General features: G+C 47.4%; 1 protein-coding gene across 2 annotated transcripts in view; it reads right to left on the minus strand.

The window, feature by feature from the left end:
- The window catches only part of LOC142802720 (uncharacterized), a 97,211-nt gene that overhangs the window by 34,617 nt on the left and 43,744 nt on the right, over positions 1-18,850 (minus strand). For both annotated transcript variants that reach the window (XM_075887737.1, XM_075887736.1), the window contains exons 3-4: positions 11,646-11,723; positions 11,345-11,567 (exon numbers count right to left, since the gene is read on the minus strand). In XM_075887737.1, the coding sequence (XP_075743852.1) occupies positions 11,345-11,567; positions 11,646-11,723 (301 nt within the window). The remainder of the gene's footprint in view (positions 1-11,344; positions 11,568-11,645; positions 11,724-18,850) is intronic.

Genomic DNA, 18,850 nt, shown 5'->3' on the forward strand with positions numbered 1-18,850 from the left:
GTGTCCAGCTCTTGCGAGAACCCGACGAGAAAGACGTTGAGGATTGGCTGGAATCTTATGAACGAGCCAGCGCTACTATCAAATGGGATGATCCCACAAAGCTTGGTACCGTGATGTTTTATTCAACGGATGTTGCCAAGCTGTGATACTGAAACCATGAGACGGATATCCCCACTTGGACGACCTTCAAAACCTGCATCGCAGATGTTTTTAGACGCCCTGGTGTGTGCAAACATCGTGCAGAACAACGCCTACGAGGCCGGTCCCAACAAACCGGTGAGACATTCACCAGCTACATAGAGGACATCCTCAACCTCTGCCGGCGTGTCGACCCGTCGATGGCAGAAACTGACAAGGTGCGACATATCATGAAAGGCATTTCCGACGACACCTTTCAAATGCTGCTCTCGAAAAACCCTGTCACTGTCCCTGAGGTCATCGAGTTGTGTCAGAGTTTCGACGAGCTGCGACGACAGCGTCTTCTCACGCAACGCCCTAACGTCCCGGATGACACTCCTCAAGCCTGACCACCACATCTGACCTTCAGTCGCTGCTATCGCAGATCAAGGAGTTTGTTCGTGCTGAGGTCGCTCGTCAGCTATCGCTGCTATCAACAGCCGGCCAACCACCGTCACCTCTGCCAGCAAACATTCGCCAGGTCATCCAGGAGAAAGTTTGTGCGGCTCTGCCATCTGCCTGAGACACTTCACCATTGCCGAGCCCAGTTGCCTGTGCCGAGGTAAATGCACCTCTAAGCTATGCTGAAGTGGCGGCTCGACCACCTTTTCAGACTTTTACGTCACTACCCTCAGCCATGCCGCTGCGACCCACTCCTCAGTTCTCTCAGCCAAGGTCCGTCGAGAGTAGTGGACAATGGCGTACACTCGACAATCGCCCAATATGCTTTGCCTGTGGGCTACCTGGCCACATAGCGCGATACTGCCGTCGGCGCGTTCCTGTCTACTGCCAGAGCTACAACCAGACCTTCGAACCTGCCCTTTATGTGCCACCGCGCCCTTCTTTCCCAGGCTCTCAGCCCCCCTACCAGACGTCACCGTACGCCGACCACCGCCCTCCTGTTAACCGCTGCTCGCCATCACCTCGACGCCGCTCGCCATCACCGATGCGTTGTCGTCCTTCATCGCCGGAGCGGGAAAACTAATTGCCGCAGTTCCAGAAGCAGGAACTGCGTCGCCAGTGAAAAGACCAAGGCCTCTCACTTCGACGAATGTACTGGACAAATATGTGGACGGCGTCGATGCACTCACTCTTGTCGACACTGGTGCCACAGTTTCAGTGATCAGTGCCAGACTCTGCCGCTTGCTCAAAAAAGTTATGACGCCACTAGCAAGTATATCACTTCGTACAGCAAGCGCAGATCACATCACGCCGGCCGCTGCCTGTACTGCTCGCATCGCTATTTATGGCCTCCTCTATGTCGTTGAATTGCTAGTGTTGGATTCCTGCTCCCATGACCTCATTTTGGGGCTGGGATTTCCTCTCCGCCGATAAGGCCGTTATCGACTGCTCTCGCGCTGAGGTGGCATTTGAAGTGTTTGACGACGCTCCATTATATGATGCTCATGAAACCGGGGACAAACTATTTGTTGCTGAAGACGTCATCATACCGCCGCGCTATTTTGCCCTTACCATGGTGTCTTGCAACTCCCTCGCCGAGTCTAGTTCCCTTTTCAAGCCATCTGCTCTTTTCGTTCATCGCAAGTGTTCGCCGCTACCTTATGCCCTTCTAGAACTTCACGACGGCGTCAGCAGACTGCTCATCTCGAACCTGTTGTCATGTCCTGTAACACTACTTCAGGGCGAGTGCGTCGTGCGTGTTTACAGTCTCGACCCTTCTGCAATTATCGACATGCCGAGTGGTCCTTCCGCCGAACACGAAGTCGCCGGAGTGACCTGTGCCTCTTGGCCTCAGAGTACTAGGCTGGACAAAACCCAGCAGCTCCATCGCCGACACGTTAAGAGTTTCGCAACGTGCTCAGCTTCTACGACTGCTGAACAAGTTCCGTTCTTCCTTCGACTGCCAGCATATTCCCCTCAGCCGGGATCGTTGTCGCTGTCGACTACTTGACGCCATACGCAGAAAAAGCGGCTTTGCCTGCTGCCACAGCACACGACGTATCATCTTTTCTCTTGCTAAACTTCATTCTTCATCACGGCACACCACGTGAACTTCTCAGCGATAGAGGATGTGTATTCCTCTCCGAAATCGTCAGTCCACTCCTTGCCGAATTCCGTATAATTCACCGGACTACCATCACCTACTATCCCCAAACGAATGGCTTGACGGAAAGATTCAGCCGTACTCTTGGCGATATGATATCTAAGTATGTTGCCTCAAACCACTCCGATTGGGACCTGATTCTGCCTTTTGTGACGTACGCATATAACACTGCTCCACAGGCAACTACGGGCTTTTCGCTATTTTTCCTGTTATATGGCCGAGACCCTTCCACCACACCAGATACCTTCTACCCTACCACCCAGATTCCTCCGAGTCTACGCCTATCTCTGAAGCTGCCCGCTGTTCCGAGGAATGCCGTAAGCTCGCCCAGTCATTTACAATTGTCGACCAACGGAGACAAAAATCTCGACGTGACGATAACCAGCCGCATCCTAACTTTGTTCCGGACACTCTTGTGTGGCTTTGAGTTCCCGCTATGCCTACAGGCCTTTCCTCAAAGTTTTTTTCAAAATACCAGGGACCCTACCGCATTGTCTCGCAGACTTCATCTGTTACCTACATCGTCAAACCCGTTACGGAATCCACAGACCAGCGCTTTCACGTACAGCGGTTGAAACCTTATTACAATCCGCTCATATTCTGTTCACCGTGAGTCGGATGGCTCCTTTTCCGATGGGGGACGAAGTGTAGTGAACAGGAATGCCCACTACTGCAGCGACATCAACATGTTGGCACGAGACACGAGCTAAGACTGCCTGGTTGCTGCTGCGACGCTGCCCGTACACATGGCCAGCTCTTGCTGCTTCTGTATCGACGCTGATACCGCTTTTGACCTTGCATTCACATTATAAAATAAATAAATAAATAATTCTATGGTCAACGCATGCAAACACAGTGTGCCAAAAACTAGAATACAATTTAGTTCCAATTCCATTGCTATGTATATCGTAAATGTTGAAGTGTTTGAATGTGCACAAATAAAAACTAGCCCATTAAACTACTTACTGTAGTTCTGTTTGCAGAGAAGTACTCACAAAACACTGCACAGAAATCACCACTTCCTATTGCAATACATTAGGCATAATAAAAAAAATATGAGTGAATTATGTTTATGTGATGCAATGTGTAAAAGCAAAAAAAAAAGCACGCACATTTACGCACTACCGCAGCAACTGTTTATATATTACTGCCACAGTTTACACATTTTCAACTAATGTTTCTGCACAGTTTCAATGAGAGCACAATGATAAGCAGGGGACGCAAAGTCATTTACGAATCATTAGTTACGTCTTGCAGTATCAAAGCAACCTACCACTATTGAACGTTGCGGCAGCTTATTTGCATAACTGTTTTGCTCAGCATAGACAGATATGTAAAAACAAAAAGATGCATTATTAAATGTTTAGTCTGAATCGTGTACATTCGTAAAGATGGTGTGGGAGCTGGATGCAAAGTTATGACAAGTAGACTTGTTGTTTTCAAGGCTTCTTGTCGAAAAGTCGACTCCAACACTCACACCGTGTTTACGAACTTTTCACCTCAAGCGTTCATCTTTCTGTAGTGGCGACGTGTGCCGCCGGTTAATGAACGACTAGACAACTTGAGTGCCCATCGGAACAAAAGCCCCTTTATTCCAACTTGCGCATGCTTATATACATAAATAACACTGGCGCCACCTGCGGCAGTGATTGTGGAACCGAAACCAAAAGACCAATATACGTCGAAACCAAAAGACCAATATACAACACATTCCCTTCCTTAAAAACAGCTATATGGCTTAGTGATTTAGTAGTTAGCACATATGCAAAAAAACACTATACAAAAATACAACCTGTACAATGAATGTAACTACTTAGTACTACAAAATCACACAATTTACAAAAAGGAATCCACCACACTGGATAGGTCCGTTTCATTCACTTTAGCACAACTTCTCTTGTTACACCTTGTAGCAATAACGCTCTGGTGGTAGTCTCTTTCTTGGTGGTTGCACCCTGCGTTGTTGTGTAACTGCTCCTGGAGACTTGGCTGACTGCGTCGCAGCAGGCGACCCGTGCGCCTGCGCAGCCGAAGGAGACATAGGTGCCTGCGCGGCGTACGCAGAAGACGTGGGTGACTGCGCAGCCGAAGGGGCAGCAGCTCAAGTCCTGGTAGTTATCTCTGGGGTGGGGTCCCCACATGTAGGCAGAGATCCTCCTCCTCTAGCTGTACCGTTTCCTCCCCACGTATAAAGGGCGGCAGAGGCTCGTGGCACCTTTGAGAACTTGGATGCATTCCACGTTTTGCCGTCAGCTAGGCGAAAAAAAGATGGTCCCTTCCTGCTGATCACTTCTCTTGAGTGGCTGAATTTCAGGTCGCCTTTAAATCTAGTAGTGGGTTTCTTCACTCTGACGATGCCACCAACGTCGACTCTGGTTTCTCTTGCAGCCCTCCGAGCGTCCGTGTATCGTTTGCTGCTCTGTTGCTTTTGCATTACCTGCTCACGTAAGCTCCGGAGTACCGAGTTAGGGTAATCAAAGAAGGTTACCGACGGATGCCCGACGACATCCAATCGAGTTATTGGCAGGCGCCCGTGTAGCAGAAGAGCTGGAGCCCTTGCCGTTGTAGCATGCGGTGTGCATCGGTAAACACCCAGGTACTATGTTACCGCCTGGCGCAAGGGTCGCTGCTCAAAAACCGCCACTTAAATGAAGCTTTTTATTACTCTCTTAAAGCGCTCCACTTGGCCGTTTGCTTGTGGATAGTGTACGGACGAATGTTTGACCTGGATGCCGCGATCTTGAAGAAATACCTCCAACTCCCGAGATGGAAACCGTGGACCGTTATCGCAAATAACCTCTTCTGGGTAGCTTTCGTGCGCGAACACAGCAACTAAGAAGCTTATTACTGTGCTGGTTGTCGTCTCGCTACAGAAATGCACTTCGGGCCATTTGGAATAATAATCTACAAGCGTGATTGAATCGTAGGGCACCCTCTCAAATGGGCCTACAATATCCATGCCGAATTTGAGCCGCGGCTGCTCAGGGAAGGGGACCGGTTGCAAGGGTGTAACTAGCACCTTGACGCTCTTGTCTGCTTCCTGGCATATGCTACACATCTGGATAGCTAGCTCGACTTGGCGGTCCATGCCTGGCCACCAATACTTTTCTCGCAACCCCGCTTTTGTTCGCACCACTCCGGGATGCGACTCGTGTTGCAGCGGTTACCTGCTGCGTGAGTGACGTTAGAACCGCAAGCCGTTCGCCACGCAAGATAAGATTGTCTACCACAAAAAGTTCGTCACATACTTTGAAGAATGGCTGAAGCTCGGCCGATAACGATTTGTGTGCAGGCCACGACGATTGCACATAGATTTTGCTTTGTTGCAGTGCACTATCTTGCAATTGGGACTGCTCAAACAGTTCTATGATAATGCAGGAAGGAATTTCGAGAACTAATACAACCTCGTCAAACAGCGTTTCTTCTTCCTGGAAAGATGATGCGGGCAGGCATGAGAGTGCGACCGCCACTTGGTTTTGCGACCCCTTGCGGTACTCGACGGTATAGTTGTGCGGTAGTGGACCCTCTGTCCATCGCGCTACCCGCAAGGGGCACCTTGCTGTTGAAAGCAATGCCACCAAGGCTTGATGATCAGTGAACAACGTGAAGTGGCGTCCCCACAAGTACACGTGCCACCGCTCGCACGCCCAAACACAGGCCAACGCTTCCCGTTCTCCTACCGAATATTTCCTCTTAGCTGGCGAAAGGACTCGAGATGCGAAAGCGACAGTGTGCAGTTTATGTTCGTCCACCTGCTGTAGGACGGCTCCAACTCCACACTCTGATGCGTCTGTCGACACTAAGACTGGAAGAGATTCATCGAACATCCTCAGTATAGAGGTAGATGCCAGCGCGTCTTCGGTTTTTCTGAAACTAGCGTCTATCTCGTCAGACCAAACGAACCACTGCCCCTTTCTGAGCAGGACACGCATTGGTTCAACCATGTCAGCGAAATTGGGAATAACCTAAAATAATATTCTACCAATCCCAGAAATGATCGAAGGCTGGCTGGATCCGTAGGTGCTGGAGTGTCTCGGATGGAAGCAACCTTTTCGTTCAACGGCACAATACTACTTGCGGTGATCCTGTGGCCTAAGAACGCAAGCTCCGGCGTATAGATGAGGCATTTCGTGTTCAATTTGAGTCCTGCCTCTTTTATGCACCTCAGCACTGCTGTAAGATTCGCCCTTCCCAAACACAATGATGTCATCGATATTGAACAGGACGCCGCTGCAGCCGTGAGGAATTTTCGACATTATACTCTGAAATGCAGATGGTGCCGATGCGAGCCCAAAACACATGCGCTTAAAACGAAAGAGGCCATCGTGTGTTATAAAAGCCGCTAAATCGCGGCTCTCGGCGTGAAGCAAGACCTGATGGTACGCTGATGCAAGGTCAAGCTTGGAAAAGTGGCACCAAACTATGCAATAGCTCTTCTGTATGAGGGAGGGGAAAGCTATCTGCTACGACAGCTTTGTTTACCTGTCGAAGATCTACACAGACGCGGATACCTCCATCTTTCTTTTCAACCACAACAATGGCGGACACCTACTCAGATGCCTCTATTCGCTTTGTCACGTCCATTTTTCCAAGCCATGCAGTTCTTCCGAGACTCGTGGCCGCAGTGAGAGCGGAAGGCGCCTGAGTTTTGAAGTAACTGGCTGAACTGTCGACCGTGTTTTGACGCGATGAACAAAACCCTTTGCGATGCCAAGTCCTGGACCGAAAATAGCACCAAACTCTTCGACTAATTCTGATGGAAGGTGAATGGACTCCTCCACCTCTGTCATGACTGTGGTGTGCTCCGTTCGAGCGCTAGTACGCACCGCTGTCGTTTCAAGGCACTGTAGTGACGACCCATCAATCTGCAGACTGAGCACCCTTATTGCATCAATACCCAAAAGCGAGGTGCCTTGTTAAATGACATAAAAAAGAAGCTTTGTTGTGCAGTTATTGTACGTGACATCAGCAAAGAAGCAACCGCACACTGAAATGGGTTTCTTCGAATAGTTCAATAATCTAATTCAAGCAGCTGAAAGCTGCTTACCTTCAAAATGCTGCCTAAATAAGTCATGCATCAAAATTGATACTGATGACCCTGAATCCATGAGGAAAGTTAACTTCGTTTCACCAACTACTACCGATACGTAGATTGCGAGACGAGTGGATGTCGTCACGGCAAGAATGCTCAATACTTCTTCAGTTATGGAACTTTATCATCTAGTTCACGAACAGGAGCGGCGTTTCTGTTGCAGACCGAGCGAAAATGACCCATAATACCGCAACCATGACACCGCTTGTTTTTGGCGGGGCAGCGGAATGAAGATGCGTTGTGCCGAGAACTGCAGCGGTAACACTGGCCCTGTTGGCTGCGCGACCACTTCGAGGGGTCGCTGGCAGAAGATGCGGGCGGAGGGGTGTTTTCGCGAGCATTTATGCTCTGGACATCTGCAGTAGCAAATTCTTTGCAATCATTGGTTGCCTGCTCAAACTGCGTCGCTATTAGTACAGCTCGAGCGAACGAAAGTGAAGACCGTTTAGGCAGCAACCGCTCGCGCAAGTTCCAAGATAATACACTCGTAACCAACTGGTCACGCAAGGAATCTGCCAGAGAAGGAAAAGAGCACATAGCAGAAAGCTCACGTAACGCTGTAATGTACTCATTGATTGCTTCACCGACTTGCTGCACGCGCCTAACAAACCGGTGCCGTTCGACCACAACATTTGTTGTTGTCGTGAAGTGCGCATGCAGCGCTGCGACAGCGGTATCGTACGACGACGCTTCATGCTGTATCTGAGAACTGTACTTGACATCTCCCGAATGCGTATCAGTAGTTGGCTCACCGGACTTTGCGTTGGCCGAAGACTGAAGCGGTAGTGTGTGAAATATGCGCTGACCTTCTACGCCGAGGCTGTGGATTAGGAGAGCGTTGCGACGGTCCGGCGCACAGTTCGAAACACCAGATGCGAGCAGAAAATTCTCGAAGATGCGGACCCATAGCGGCCAGGCAACAGCAGGGCGGCCAGGCGTGGGCAGGAACGGGGGCGGTGATGCCAGTCCGGAAACACTCATGGCGCGGGAAACAGTCGGCGAAAAATGACGACAATCATACCCCCTCCTAAACGAGCATCCTCGTTGCCAATGTAGTGGCGGCGCGTGCCGCCGGTTAATGAACGACTAGACAACTTGAGTGCCCATTGGAACAAAAGCCCCTTCATTCCAACTTGCGCATGCTTATATACACAAACAACCCTGGCGCCACCTGCGGCAGATTGTGGAACCAAAACCAAACAGACTAATATACAACACTTTCCCTTCTTGCTTTTTGTTTGAACTTCCAGTCTAAATCAATTATTCGTCACACAAGTGAAACTTCTTCATGTCGACAATTTAAATTTAAACACTGCAAAGAAATCCATTAATTTTTCTATTTCAATAGTGTTTGCACAAACCCTGAAAAAAAAGGCTAGTAAATCTCGTACGTTTAGATTCCGGCAATCTGGAGCAGCAGTCTAGATATGCTCACCTAACAATCACAAGTTTGAGCTCGTACTGCCACTTACGGTGTAAAATGGTGAAAAAAAGTTTTAAGAAGCATCTACTGCAATGCCCGTATGGCAATATTCAGAGGATGTAATTTTCGTGTGATAATTTTGTGGTACGTCCAAAGATTTCGATAAGATTATAAGAGATGCCATAGTGGAGGGCTCCGAATGTTTCTACAGCCCTGAGTTTATTCTTGTGCACCTAAATTTAAGCACACAAGCCACAAGCATTTTCACCTAAATTGAAAGTTTGGCCACCATAACCGAGAATCGATACCAGGGCTTGCGGATAAGCAGCCCAGCACGAAGACCACTAGGCCACCCAGGTGGGTCAGGAAGAGTGCAGGTATTTGCGACAGCCAAAAGACTACAGTTAATGTGGCCAGAAACAACAAAGTACACACAAACATTATTCGGCCTTTGGCTTCAATTCGACTTAAACATTATAGATATTGTAATAACTTCAATTTTTTAAAGTGTTCTAATTGAGTCAACACATTTTTATTGTCCAATTTCAAACAGCTAGATACTTTCCCCTCAAAAGAAGACACTCTTCAGTATATACAAAAGACAATACAAATAGGAATACATAAATTATGGAGCAAGTCTAGAATAAAAAAGCTGTGGTAGTGTAACGCAGCGGCATATGGGACACGAATGTGCTGAAAACCAGAGAAACACCAGAGCCGCTCTATACTGGCAATGCTGTCACAACTTGTTTGCTCATTGTAGCTCACAATATGTGAGTGGACTATATAAAATCTCGACATTACAAATATCGAGGGGTCACAAAAAATATTTGCATATGCAGAAATTCGTGAATATGTAAAAAAGTATGGCAAACTAGTGTGCCGCTAGTGGGCCCAACAATTGACAACGAAAAATAAATAAATTTGGCAAATCTTTTCATTTATTGTTTTACAACCACTAGCTTTCAAATGTCGGCGATCATAGTAACTACTACAAGCCGGATTATTAGGCGTTAAAAAGTGCTTTTGAGACTTCAAAATTAGGCACGCAGAACACCAGTTTAGGCCTCGAAAGTCAAAAAAATTTTGTATGTATAAATTTGTACACAAATTCAAATTATTTCAAACAAGGATGTGTGCGACATTTATCTGCTAAAAGGAAGCTAGAATTCTTACTGCTTATGACAAAAGAAAGGCACCAACATTTCCACACAGCCATGCCTTTCTCGGACGGTTCACAGAACACTGTCTCTCCTTTTATTGCCTAGCATGGTCTGGGTCTCTCTTTGTGACTCAGAAGTGCAGCACAGGAGCAGATAGCCAGAGTGCTAAACGACCAGAGGAGATGAATTCATCTGCATTAGCCAGGTCTAACCGTGTAGCGTCTATTTCTCTTCTGTCTGTAAACACCCTTAAAGGCCCCTCACCAGGTTGGAGCATTTAGTGCTGCTGAGTGTAATGCATGCGCTGGGTTCTTATGACAAGGTCTGTCAAGATTTTAAAGCTATGCATCTATGCATAGCTATGCAGCTATGCATCTATGATTTTAAAGCTATGCGCAGGAATGTTCCTGCGCTTACATCACTCCTGGCAGACATTGGTCCTCTACCGTCACTCGCCGAACACTCTTACTCAGGTTCTGGTTAAATACTGGCCGTCCTGGCTATGGTTATTAACATGCTAAAAACACTGATATCAAGAAGAATGTGCCATTAGTTGGCTATATTCAGCACAATAAGAAGAACCCAGTTGAGGGCATAGCACGTGACATTGCGAGAACTCTTTGAGGTGACATGCGTAATTTTAGTGATCTGTTGCTGAGCAGATGAGTAACAGCCACGAGAAATAACACCCACAATGAAATGTAAGAGCATTCCTAAAATCTTATTTTCAAATAGCAGCAATGCTATACATTAACAGATTTCTACTTTGCATGCATTCATCTTCTAGCCATTCCCGCAACGTGCTGCCCTGAGAGCGCTTAGCTTGTTTTTGGTGCATCGACTCCGACAGTTGTTTCAGCGGTGTGACGCGGGGTATCGTGGTAAGGACACATGATCCGTGCCAATTCCTCCAAATGTACACGCGCTGAGGAATCCGCTCCTCAGAAACAGGCAATACACTACTGAGAACGTCCAAATGAAACAACATTGATGGTGTACGTGTACGAGTACGCTCAGGCACGCCATGTGCACATGACCTAGTTTGTGCGTGACGTGTCAATGCACATGTGTGATGTGATACAGAGATGACTTCCTTGGAGTAAAACTGTAGACACTTAATAAACAGGCATAGTTGGTTGCTGTCTCGAAATAAATCAACAAGTGTTTTATAACCTTGTACGCACTGTACTTACTGCTCTCTCACCAATTACACCGCACTAAAGAAACAGACATCATGAAAATTACTTTGCTCACTGTGGCAACCATATTCCTTTACGTCAGCATTCTGAAGGACGATGACTGATCAGACGCAAAAGCATTGAGTTGCTACTGTCACTTCATGTAACAATTTGAAATGCCATTATGGCACTTTTGCGGCCAAACTAAATTTTTCATAAAATCTCATGAGAAACGCGCGTACATACCTGAAGAACAAGTGTATGGTTCTGTTTGCATAGCAGTTGACGATAGAATTTTCTTTTCGTCCGTTTGGGATCCTTCATGGTGCATAAGCAGCTGCACTTGAACCGTTTTTTCTGTACCATTGTTCGTTTCACACGCTGGCTTTGGTGATGTTTCCACAGCTTGTCCCAAATCACAAGCGAGACCTGGTGCTACTTTAAAAACTGCCACTGCTGCAAATTCATCCTGAAAAACATTTGCTTATTTTGTTACAAGTGGTAATGCAAAATATTATTCGAAGAATAGAAATCAAAGCCCCTTTACCTGATCTGTTTCGCTACTATGATTTGGTTTCGACGTATGTAGGATGGTTGTGCCTCCAAGGAGCAAACATCCAAGAATCTGAAACAGTGCACAAAAAGACGAGTTACTGAAGTATACACACGAAAATAGGAATGTATCGCGATAATTAAAATGCATGCTTTTTAAACATCTTTTAAAATATGTAATTAAACCAATTATGCTTTAGTAAAATTGCTTAATCAAATTTCTAATGCCGCACCCAGCACTGTCAATGTTCGTCAAGAACTCAAACCTAAAGGACGGTCACGAATTAGGCAAGTTAGAAAATGGCCATGACTTTCAGCGTAAAGAAAACACAAACAAAATTAAAAAAGACGACACAAGCGCTGAATCGTTGAAAGCACTGACACAGCATTTCTGTCACCATTTTCTTCTCTCGTTTTTGTTTTGTTTGCACTGGGTGCCATAACTCAAACCAATTATGTTGTCACAGGTAAATGGGTATGAGCCATCAACTATAGCGTGAAATCGCTTGGAAGAGGAGAAAGAAAAGAACATTGCTTCCTGGTCTGGGTGTGGGCAAGACGTAAATTCGTGGCTGTCTCTGTTATTTTGTTTGTGGAACTGGTGGAGGTACTGGGTAAATGCGCCTCGGCTCCACAATTTCAGCCGACACACCGAGCTACTTGGAGACAGCTACAGCTCCTACGGCAAAAAGCAGTCGCCGCCTGCAAGGACTATCTCCCGAATACGGTCCTCTCTCTCTCAAGATGAGATGGCAACCTGAACTACCAACCAAGCTAGTCGAACCAACAACGCTTATTCTTTTCTACCACGTGTTTTTCATGCGCCGAAAGCACTACGCTCATTTCATGGATACATTTATGACGATGTTGATAACTGGCTTGACCACTTCGATCAAGTTGCCAGCGTCAACGAATCGGATGAAGCTCACAAGCTGCAGAGAGTTAACTTTGCGTTGGAAGACTTTGCCAAAACGTGGTATTAGAATCACGAGGGTTTCTTTGCATCGTGGCAAGATTTCAGCCGACAGTTTTGCGATGCGCACCGCAGCGCCGAAAGGAAGGAGAGAGTGGAGCAGGCCATCTCTTCTCGGAAGCAACGACCTAACGAGAGTTGCCACGTTTTTGAAGGACATGCTTTGACTTTTCAAGAGTGCCGACCCTGCAATGTCCGAGAAAAAGAAGGTGCGGCATTTAATGCGTGGTGTAAAAGAGCAGCTCTTTGCCAGACTCGTGCGCAATCCGCCGACGACTGTGGCTGAGTTTATAAATGAGGTAATCACAATGGAACGTACTCTCCAGCATCGGTCACCACAACATGAACGCAACGACATCACCACCACTGCTGCATGCTCTATCAGGGCTGACAGCGAGAGGCATACCCTCGCAGAGTTCATAAGAAGTGTTGTGTGGAACGAGCTGCGCCAACTCCAAGCAGCGGGACCCCAAATCACCCGTAAATGCTCTCGCAGGCTTAATTCGAAATGAGATCACACATGTGGTCACCCCATTCGCACCAACAAGGCCTGAGGCCCCTGTGCTGACTTATGCCGCGACCCTGCGAACTCCTCCACCACATGCTCCTGATCCCGCTATGTGGACAATGGATCAAGCTAGCCAACAAATCCAGGGCACCTCTTCAACTCCGCCACCCGCCTCAAGGCTTCCGAGTGCACCCACTTATCATCCATCTGGATCGCAAAAGAACGCCGCAAAGGCCAGCGTGTGGCGTACGTCGAATAACCGTCCGCTCTGCTAACACTGTGGCGAAGCGGGTCACGTCTACCGCGATTGCCAGTACCACCAACTTGGTCTCTGTGGCTTCCACCCTGATGCTCAGTGCCCTCGTTACGGTGAGCAACCCCGCGACATCAAAGCGTACCTTACAAGCCAGCAAGCTCTTCGCCTTGGTCAACGCCACCGATCACGATCACCATCACCTCGCCGCCCCACGTCACCTAGCTTTTCCTCGTCATCTTATGTTTCTTTCAGAGGCCTGTCGCCGAGTGACACAGGGAAAACTAGAAACCGCAGCTCCTGGGGGTGAAGCCGCGTCCCAACGAACTGTCAAAGAGCCTCCCTCGACGCAAAGACCAGACGAAGACCGTTCTGATTTTTCAGTCGTTTCCGAAAATCATAAGACCGTTTTCGCCGACATCACCGTACACGTCGATAATCACATCGTCACTGCCCTCGTCGACACCGGCGCCGATTATTCAGTTATGAGCAGCGCTCTGGCATACAAACTGAGGAGAGTAACTACCCCTTGGCAAGGACCTCCGTTGCGCGCGGCAGGGGGCCATCTCGTCACGCCGACTGGAATGTGCACAGCCCGTTTTCGAGTTCGTGCTTCGAAGGTCACGGGTTCTTTCCTCGTATTACCTGTGTGCTCCTGTCCACTCATTCTGGTACTGGACTTTCTTCACGAATACGGCACAATTATTGATCTACGAGACTTGCAGGTGTCGTTCGAGGACCCGTTTCATCCTGAACCTGAGAACACCCACTTATCGAAGGTGCCCCTACGTGTATCCTCTGAATCTGTTATTCTGCCTCCCCACAGCAGCCTTTTTATCAGTGTTGAATGTGACCAAGACATTCCTGACACTGTAATTGCGGAAGAAAATTTGTCCGGACTTTTTGCACAACAAATCTGCGTTTCCCGAGGTATTGTTCAGCCCAGGAGGAAGCAGGCTTTTTTATTAGTCACAAATTTCAGCGAGTAGTATCGCCATTTCACCAAACACACTGCGATTGCATACCTTGAGCATATTGCGGACGTCCCTGGTCCCTCAACATTATCTGTCCTTTCGTCGTGTGACCATTCCGCCATAACATTCGCAAGCAGTCTCGACGTAAACCGGGGTCTACCGTCCACACAACGGGAACGTCTTTTGAAGCTACTCGACTCATTTCGGGACTGCTTCGCTACGCCTTCGAAAGTGAACCAAACACCGTTTGCCAAGCATCGTATCATCACCGAGCCTACCGAGAGACCCATTCGACAACACGCCTACAGAGTCTCGCAAAAAGAACAAGACGCTATACGCCAACAGGTCCAGCAGATGCTCAAGGACAATGTCATCCAGTTATCGACCAGTCCCTAGGCGTCCCCTGTTGTGTTAGTAAAGAAAGAAGATGGTACCTTGCGATTTTGCGTCGACTACCGAAAGTTGAATAAGATCACAAAGTAAGTCGTGTATCCTTTACCACGAATAGATGACATGCTGGATCGCATTCGCAAAACTCGTTACTTTTCTTCCATGGATCTACACAGCGGCTATTGGCAAAATTCTGTTGATGAGTGCAATCGCGAAACGACCGCCTTCATTAATCCTGACAGACTCTTCGAGTTCAAGGTCCTTCCCTTCGGCTTATGCTCGGCGCCAGCTACTGTTCAAAGAATGATGGACACAGTTCTTTCTGGGCTAAAATGGCAATCGTGTTTTGTCTGCCTTGACGATGTGGTCTACTTCTCGGACACGTTTGAGCAGCACGTCCAGCGCTTACAGACAGTTCTTCAGGCGATTCGAACAGCTGGACTTTCTTTGAAACCTGAGAAATGCCAATTTGCTTTCGAGGAACTGAAGTTTCTTGGTCACGTTGTCAGCCACGCCAGTATACACCCAGACCCTGAGAAAACAAAAGCTGGTTGCCGTATTTCCTGTCCAAACAAACAAGCGCAATGTCTGTCGATTTCTGGGACTGTGCGCATATTACAGACACTTTGTCAAAGGCTTTGCTAAAATCGCTGAACCTCTAAATGAACTTACAAAAGACGGCATAAGATTTGTTTGGGGTCAGGATCAGCGTCACGCCTTTGACACGCGATGAAACCATCTCCAAGCCCCACCTGTACTCGGTCACTTTGACGACAACGCTGCCACAGAGCTACACACAGATGCCATCAACGTCGGACTTGGAGCTGTATTAGTTCAATGGCAAAATGGCGTAGAGCGCGTCATCGCCTATGCAAGTCGAACATTACCATCCGCAGACAAAAAATACTCTGCAACAGAAAAGGAATGCTTAGCCGTTGTTTGGGCTATAACAAAGTTTCGACCTTATTTTTACGGTCGCCCATTCAGGGTAGTTAGTGACAGCCATTCTTTATGCTTGTTCGCCGAACTCAAAGATCTTTCCGGTCGTCCAGCACAGTGGAGCCTTCAGCTGCAAGAATTTGACGTTACAGTCATTCACAAGTCAGGACGCCAACACACAGATGCTGACTGTCTTTCACGTGCGCCAATCCGAAGTACGAACGCGGACGTTAAACAGGACTATACATTTCTTTCTTCTGTATCAGCAACTGACTTGGCTCAATCAACAACAACGCGACGACATGGAGCTAAGCCCGCTGATTTACTACTTCGAAGGCCAAAAAGCAGTCTTCCTCGAAACTTCACACACTCGCTGGCCTCGTTCTGCATCAGGGATGGAGTCCTCTAGAAGAATTTCGACCACACCCAGGCTACTTATCTACTGGTTGCGCCGACCTCGCTTTGTGACAATATTTTACATGCTTGTCACGACAAACCATCATTTGGACACCTTGGCTACACGCTCATCTTGGAAAGAATTCACCGCTCCTACTACTGGCCACACCTCACAAAGACGGTCGAGCAGTATGTCGGCACATGCCGTGACTGCCAACGCTGTAAGACTCCACCTGTCCAACCAGCAGGACTACTACAGCCTATCGCCACACCGAAAACACCATTCCATCAAATTGGCATTGACTTGGTCGGATAGTTTCCCACATCTTTGTCTAAAAATCGGTGGACTGTGGTAGCCACCAATTACTTAATACGTTACAGCGAAGCAAAAGCCTTGCCCAAAGCTACCGCAGCCGAAATCGCCCAGTTTTTCGTCACCAGCATCGTCCTTCGTCACGGAGCGCCAGCTGTCATAATTACTGATCGTGGGACAGCTTCCACCGCAGAGATGCTTCAAGAAGTGCCGAGACTAAGTGGTACAGAACATCGGAAAATCACGGGTTATCACCCCCCAAACAAACGGACTCAATGATTGGTTGAACAAGACTATTGCAGATAAGCTGTCAGTGTATCTGGTCGTTGATCACAAGAACTGGGACGATATACTCCCTTACGTAACTTTTCCTTACAATACAGCAGTCCAAGAGAGTACTTGGTTTACCCCATTTCACTTAGTTCATGGTCGAGAGGTCACTACAATGCTCGACGCAATGCTCCTTCTCAATAACTAGGGCATGTTCAACGCAGACGCTGCCTTGTTCGCTCAACGTGCGGAGGAGGCCCGTCAACACATCGGACACCGTATTAAGGCTCGCTAAACTGCCGAAGCACACCGCTACAAACTTACACACCGAGAGGTTACCTTCCAACTAGTCGATGAAGTTTGGGTGTGGACCCCTATCTGACAGCGTGGCCACCCTGAAAAGTTGCTGAGGCGCTACTTCAGCCCGTACAAAGTTCTACGCCGACTCAGTGACGTTACATACGAGGTTCTCCCTAAGGGCACCTCAAGACGTTCCCATCCCTTTCCACAAATTGATGTGGTGCATGTGTCAAGGCTCAAGCCATATTTCTCACACCCTCAATCGAACGTTCTTCTCACACCCTCAATCGAACGTTCACTGACTTATCATGCAATGACTACTTTTTTTGTCACTTTGTTTCTTTTTGATGTGTATTGTGTCCCAACTCCTTTTTTATTGAGTAGTTTTGTGACACCAGCCCATTTTTTTTTGCCTTACGACGCAGTTGTTAGATTTTGTAATAGCGTCTTGCTCATTTTTTTTTCAACGCTCATCACCAGCATCGAGGCAGTGCTTTTCGAGGAGAGGGAATAATGTCACAGGTAAATGGGTATGAGCCATAACTGTAGCGTGAATTCACTTGGAAGTGGAGAAGAGAGCATTGCTTCCTGGTCTGGGCACGGGCAAGACCTCCATTTGTGGCTGTCTCTGTTAATTCAATCATGACAATATACTTCTGTATAAAGTTTCACTGAAGATGTCTATAAGAATATTACTTATAGTGGAAGAAGCTCATGTAAATCACTTCCTTGAAATTAAAGATAAAGATGAAAATGGTTGATTGGCCTCTGTAGTCCTGAAAATATTTGAAAGAATATCTTTGCATCTATATATATGCTGTAAAATCTCGATCCAGCACATCCTTCCCTTACGGTGAAAGATGATCGGACATGATTTGTAGAGGGCGCCCTTCCTCGGTCACGAATTGGAAGCACGGTGGCGGCGAAGGAGCGGTGCATGCTTTCAATGAAATGTGTTGCAAACTGTGTGTAGCATGGATTGAAACACGAAGAGGAGTAGTGGAGCAGAAACTTGACAGGCTTGAACAGTTCTACAGACGCCGTGTTTGGAGGCTATTGTGCAGTGCGCTGATACAGTCGGCAAAAAATATTTTAAATGTTGTTTGTTCTTTATGCCGAAGACTCTGGAAGCCGGCCTTCATTCCACGAGCTGTCGCTTCCGCTCGGCATGTTCTTCTTCAATCAGACCGCCATGGAGCGCGTCAAGAACAAGCAGTCTTGTCATTAATCCTAGAGTACAAGGATTGTGAATGGTGGAAAATAAGTCATCCAATCACAAAAGTTAAAAGTTCTCGAAGCTTCATGCCCTCTATAGTTGATGAAAGGCGGCCATAGTCAGCAACACTGAGCACCAAGCCGGAAACCTTCCTGAAACACAACTTGGTGGCCAAATAAACAGGGAAGCACCGATTTCTCGTTGCAGAAATCTGAGGGATTCTATTATTCTGCTGGTGCGAATATTCAGTAACGATACTTACGACAGTGAAGCCATTTCATACTTTCTTTTTTCTCACTATGGCCACACAGTGAAAACTAATATATGCACCTATTTTCATGATTACAGCAACGTCAGAAGATTTTGATACCATTGTTTTATAAAAAAATTCTGGAAAAAATTTCTGCGTATACAGGGATACTGTAATTGATAATATGGTCATGGAATCGCAACGTTGACGAACGCAAAGACCGCGTCTCCAAACTGAAAGAGTTATATGGCCGAAATTGTGGTTGGTAAACGAAAAGTCAGATTAGGGCGATGTGCACTGGCACTAACAAAGAAAGCGTCTGCTGTCACTCAAGTGACTAACGCTGACGCGCGTCGGCATTTACGCAAGTGCCAATGAATATGCTATCACTAGTGGCCACGAAGGTTCAGGAGTAATC

Source organism: Rhipicephalus microplus, chromosome 3 (assembly GCF_043290135.1).
Source record: "Rhipicephalus microplus isolate Deutch F79 chromosome 3, USDA_Rmic, whole genome shotgun sequence".
Classification (NCBI taxonomy): Eukaryota; Metazoa; Arthropoda; class Arachnida; order Ixodida; family Ixodidae; genus Rhipicephalus; species Rhipicephalus microplus.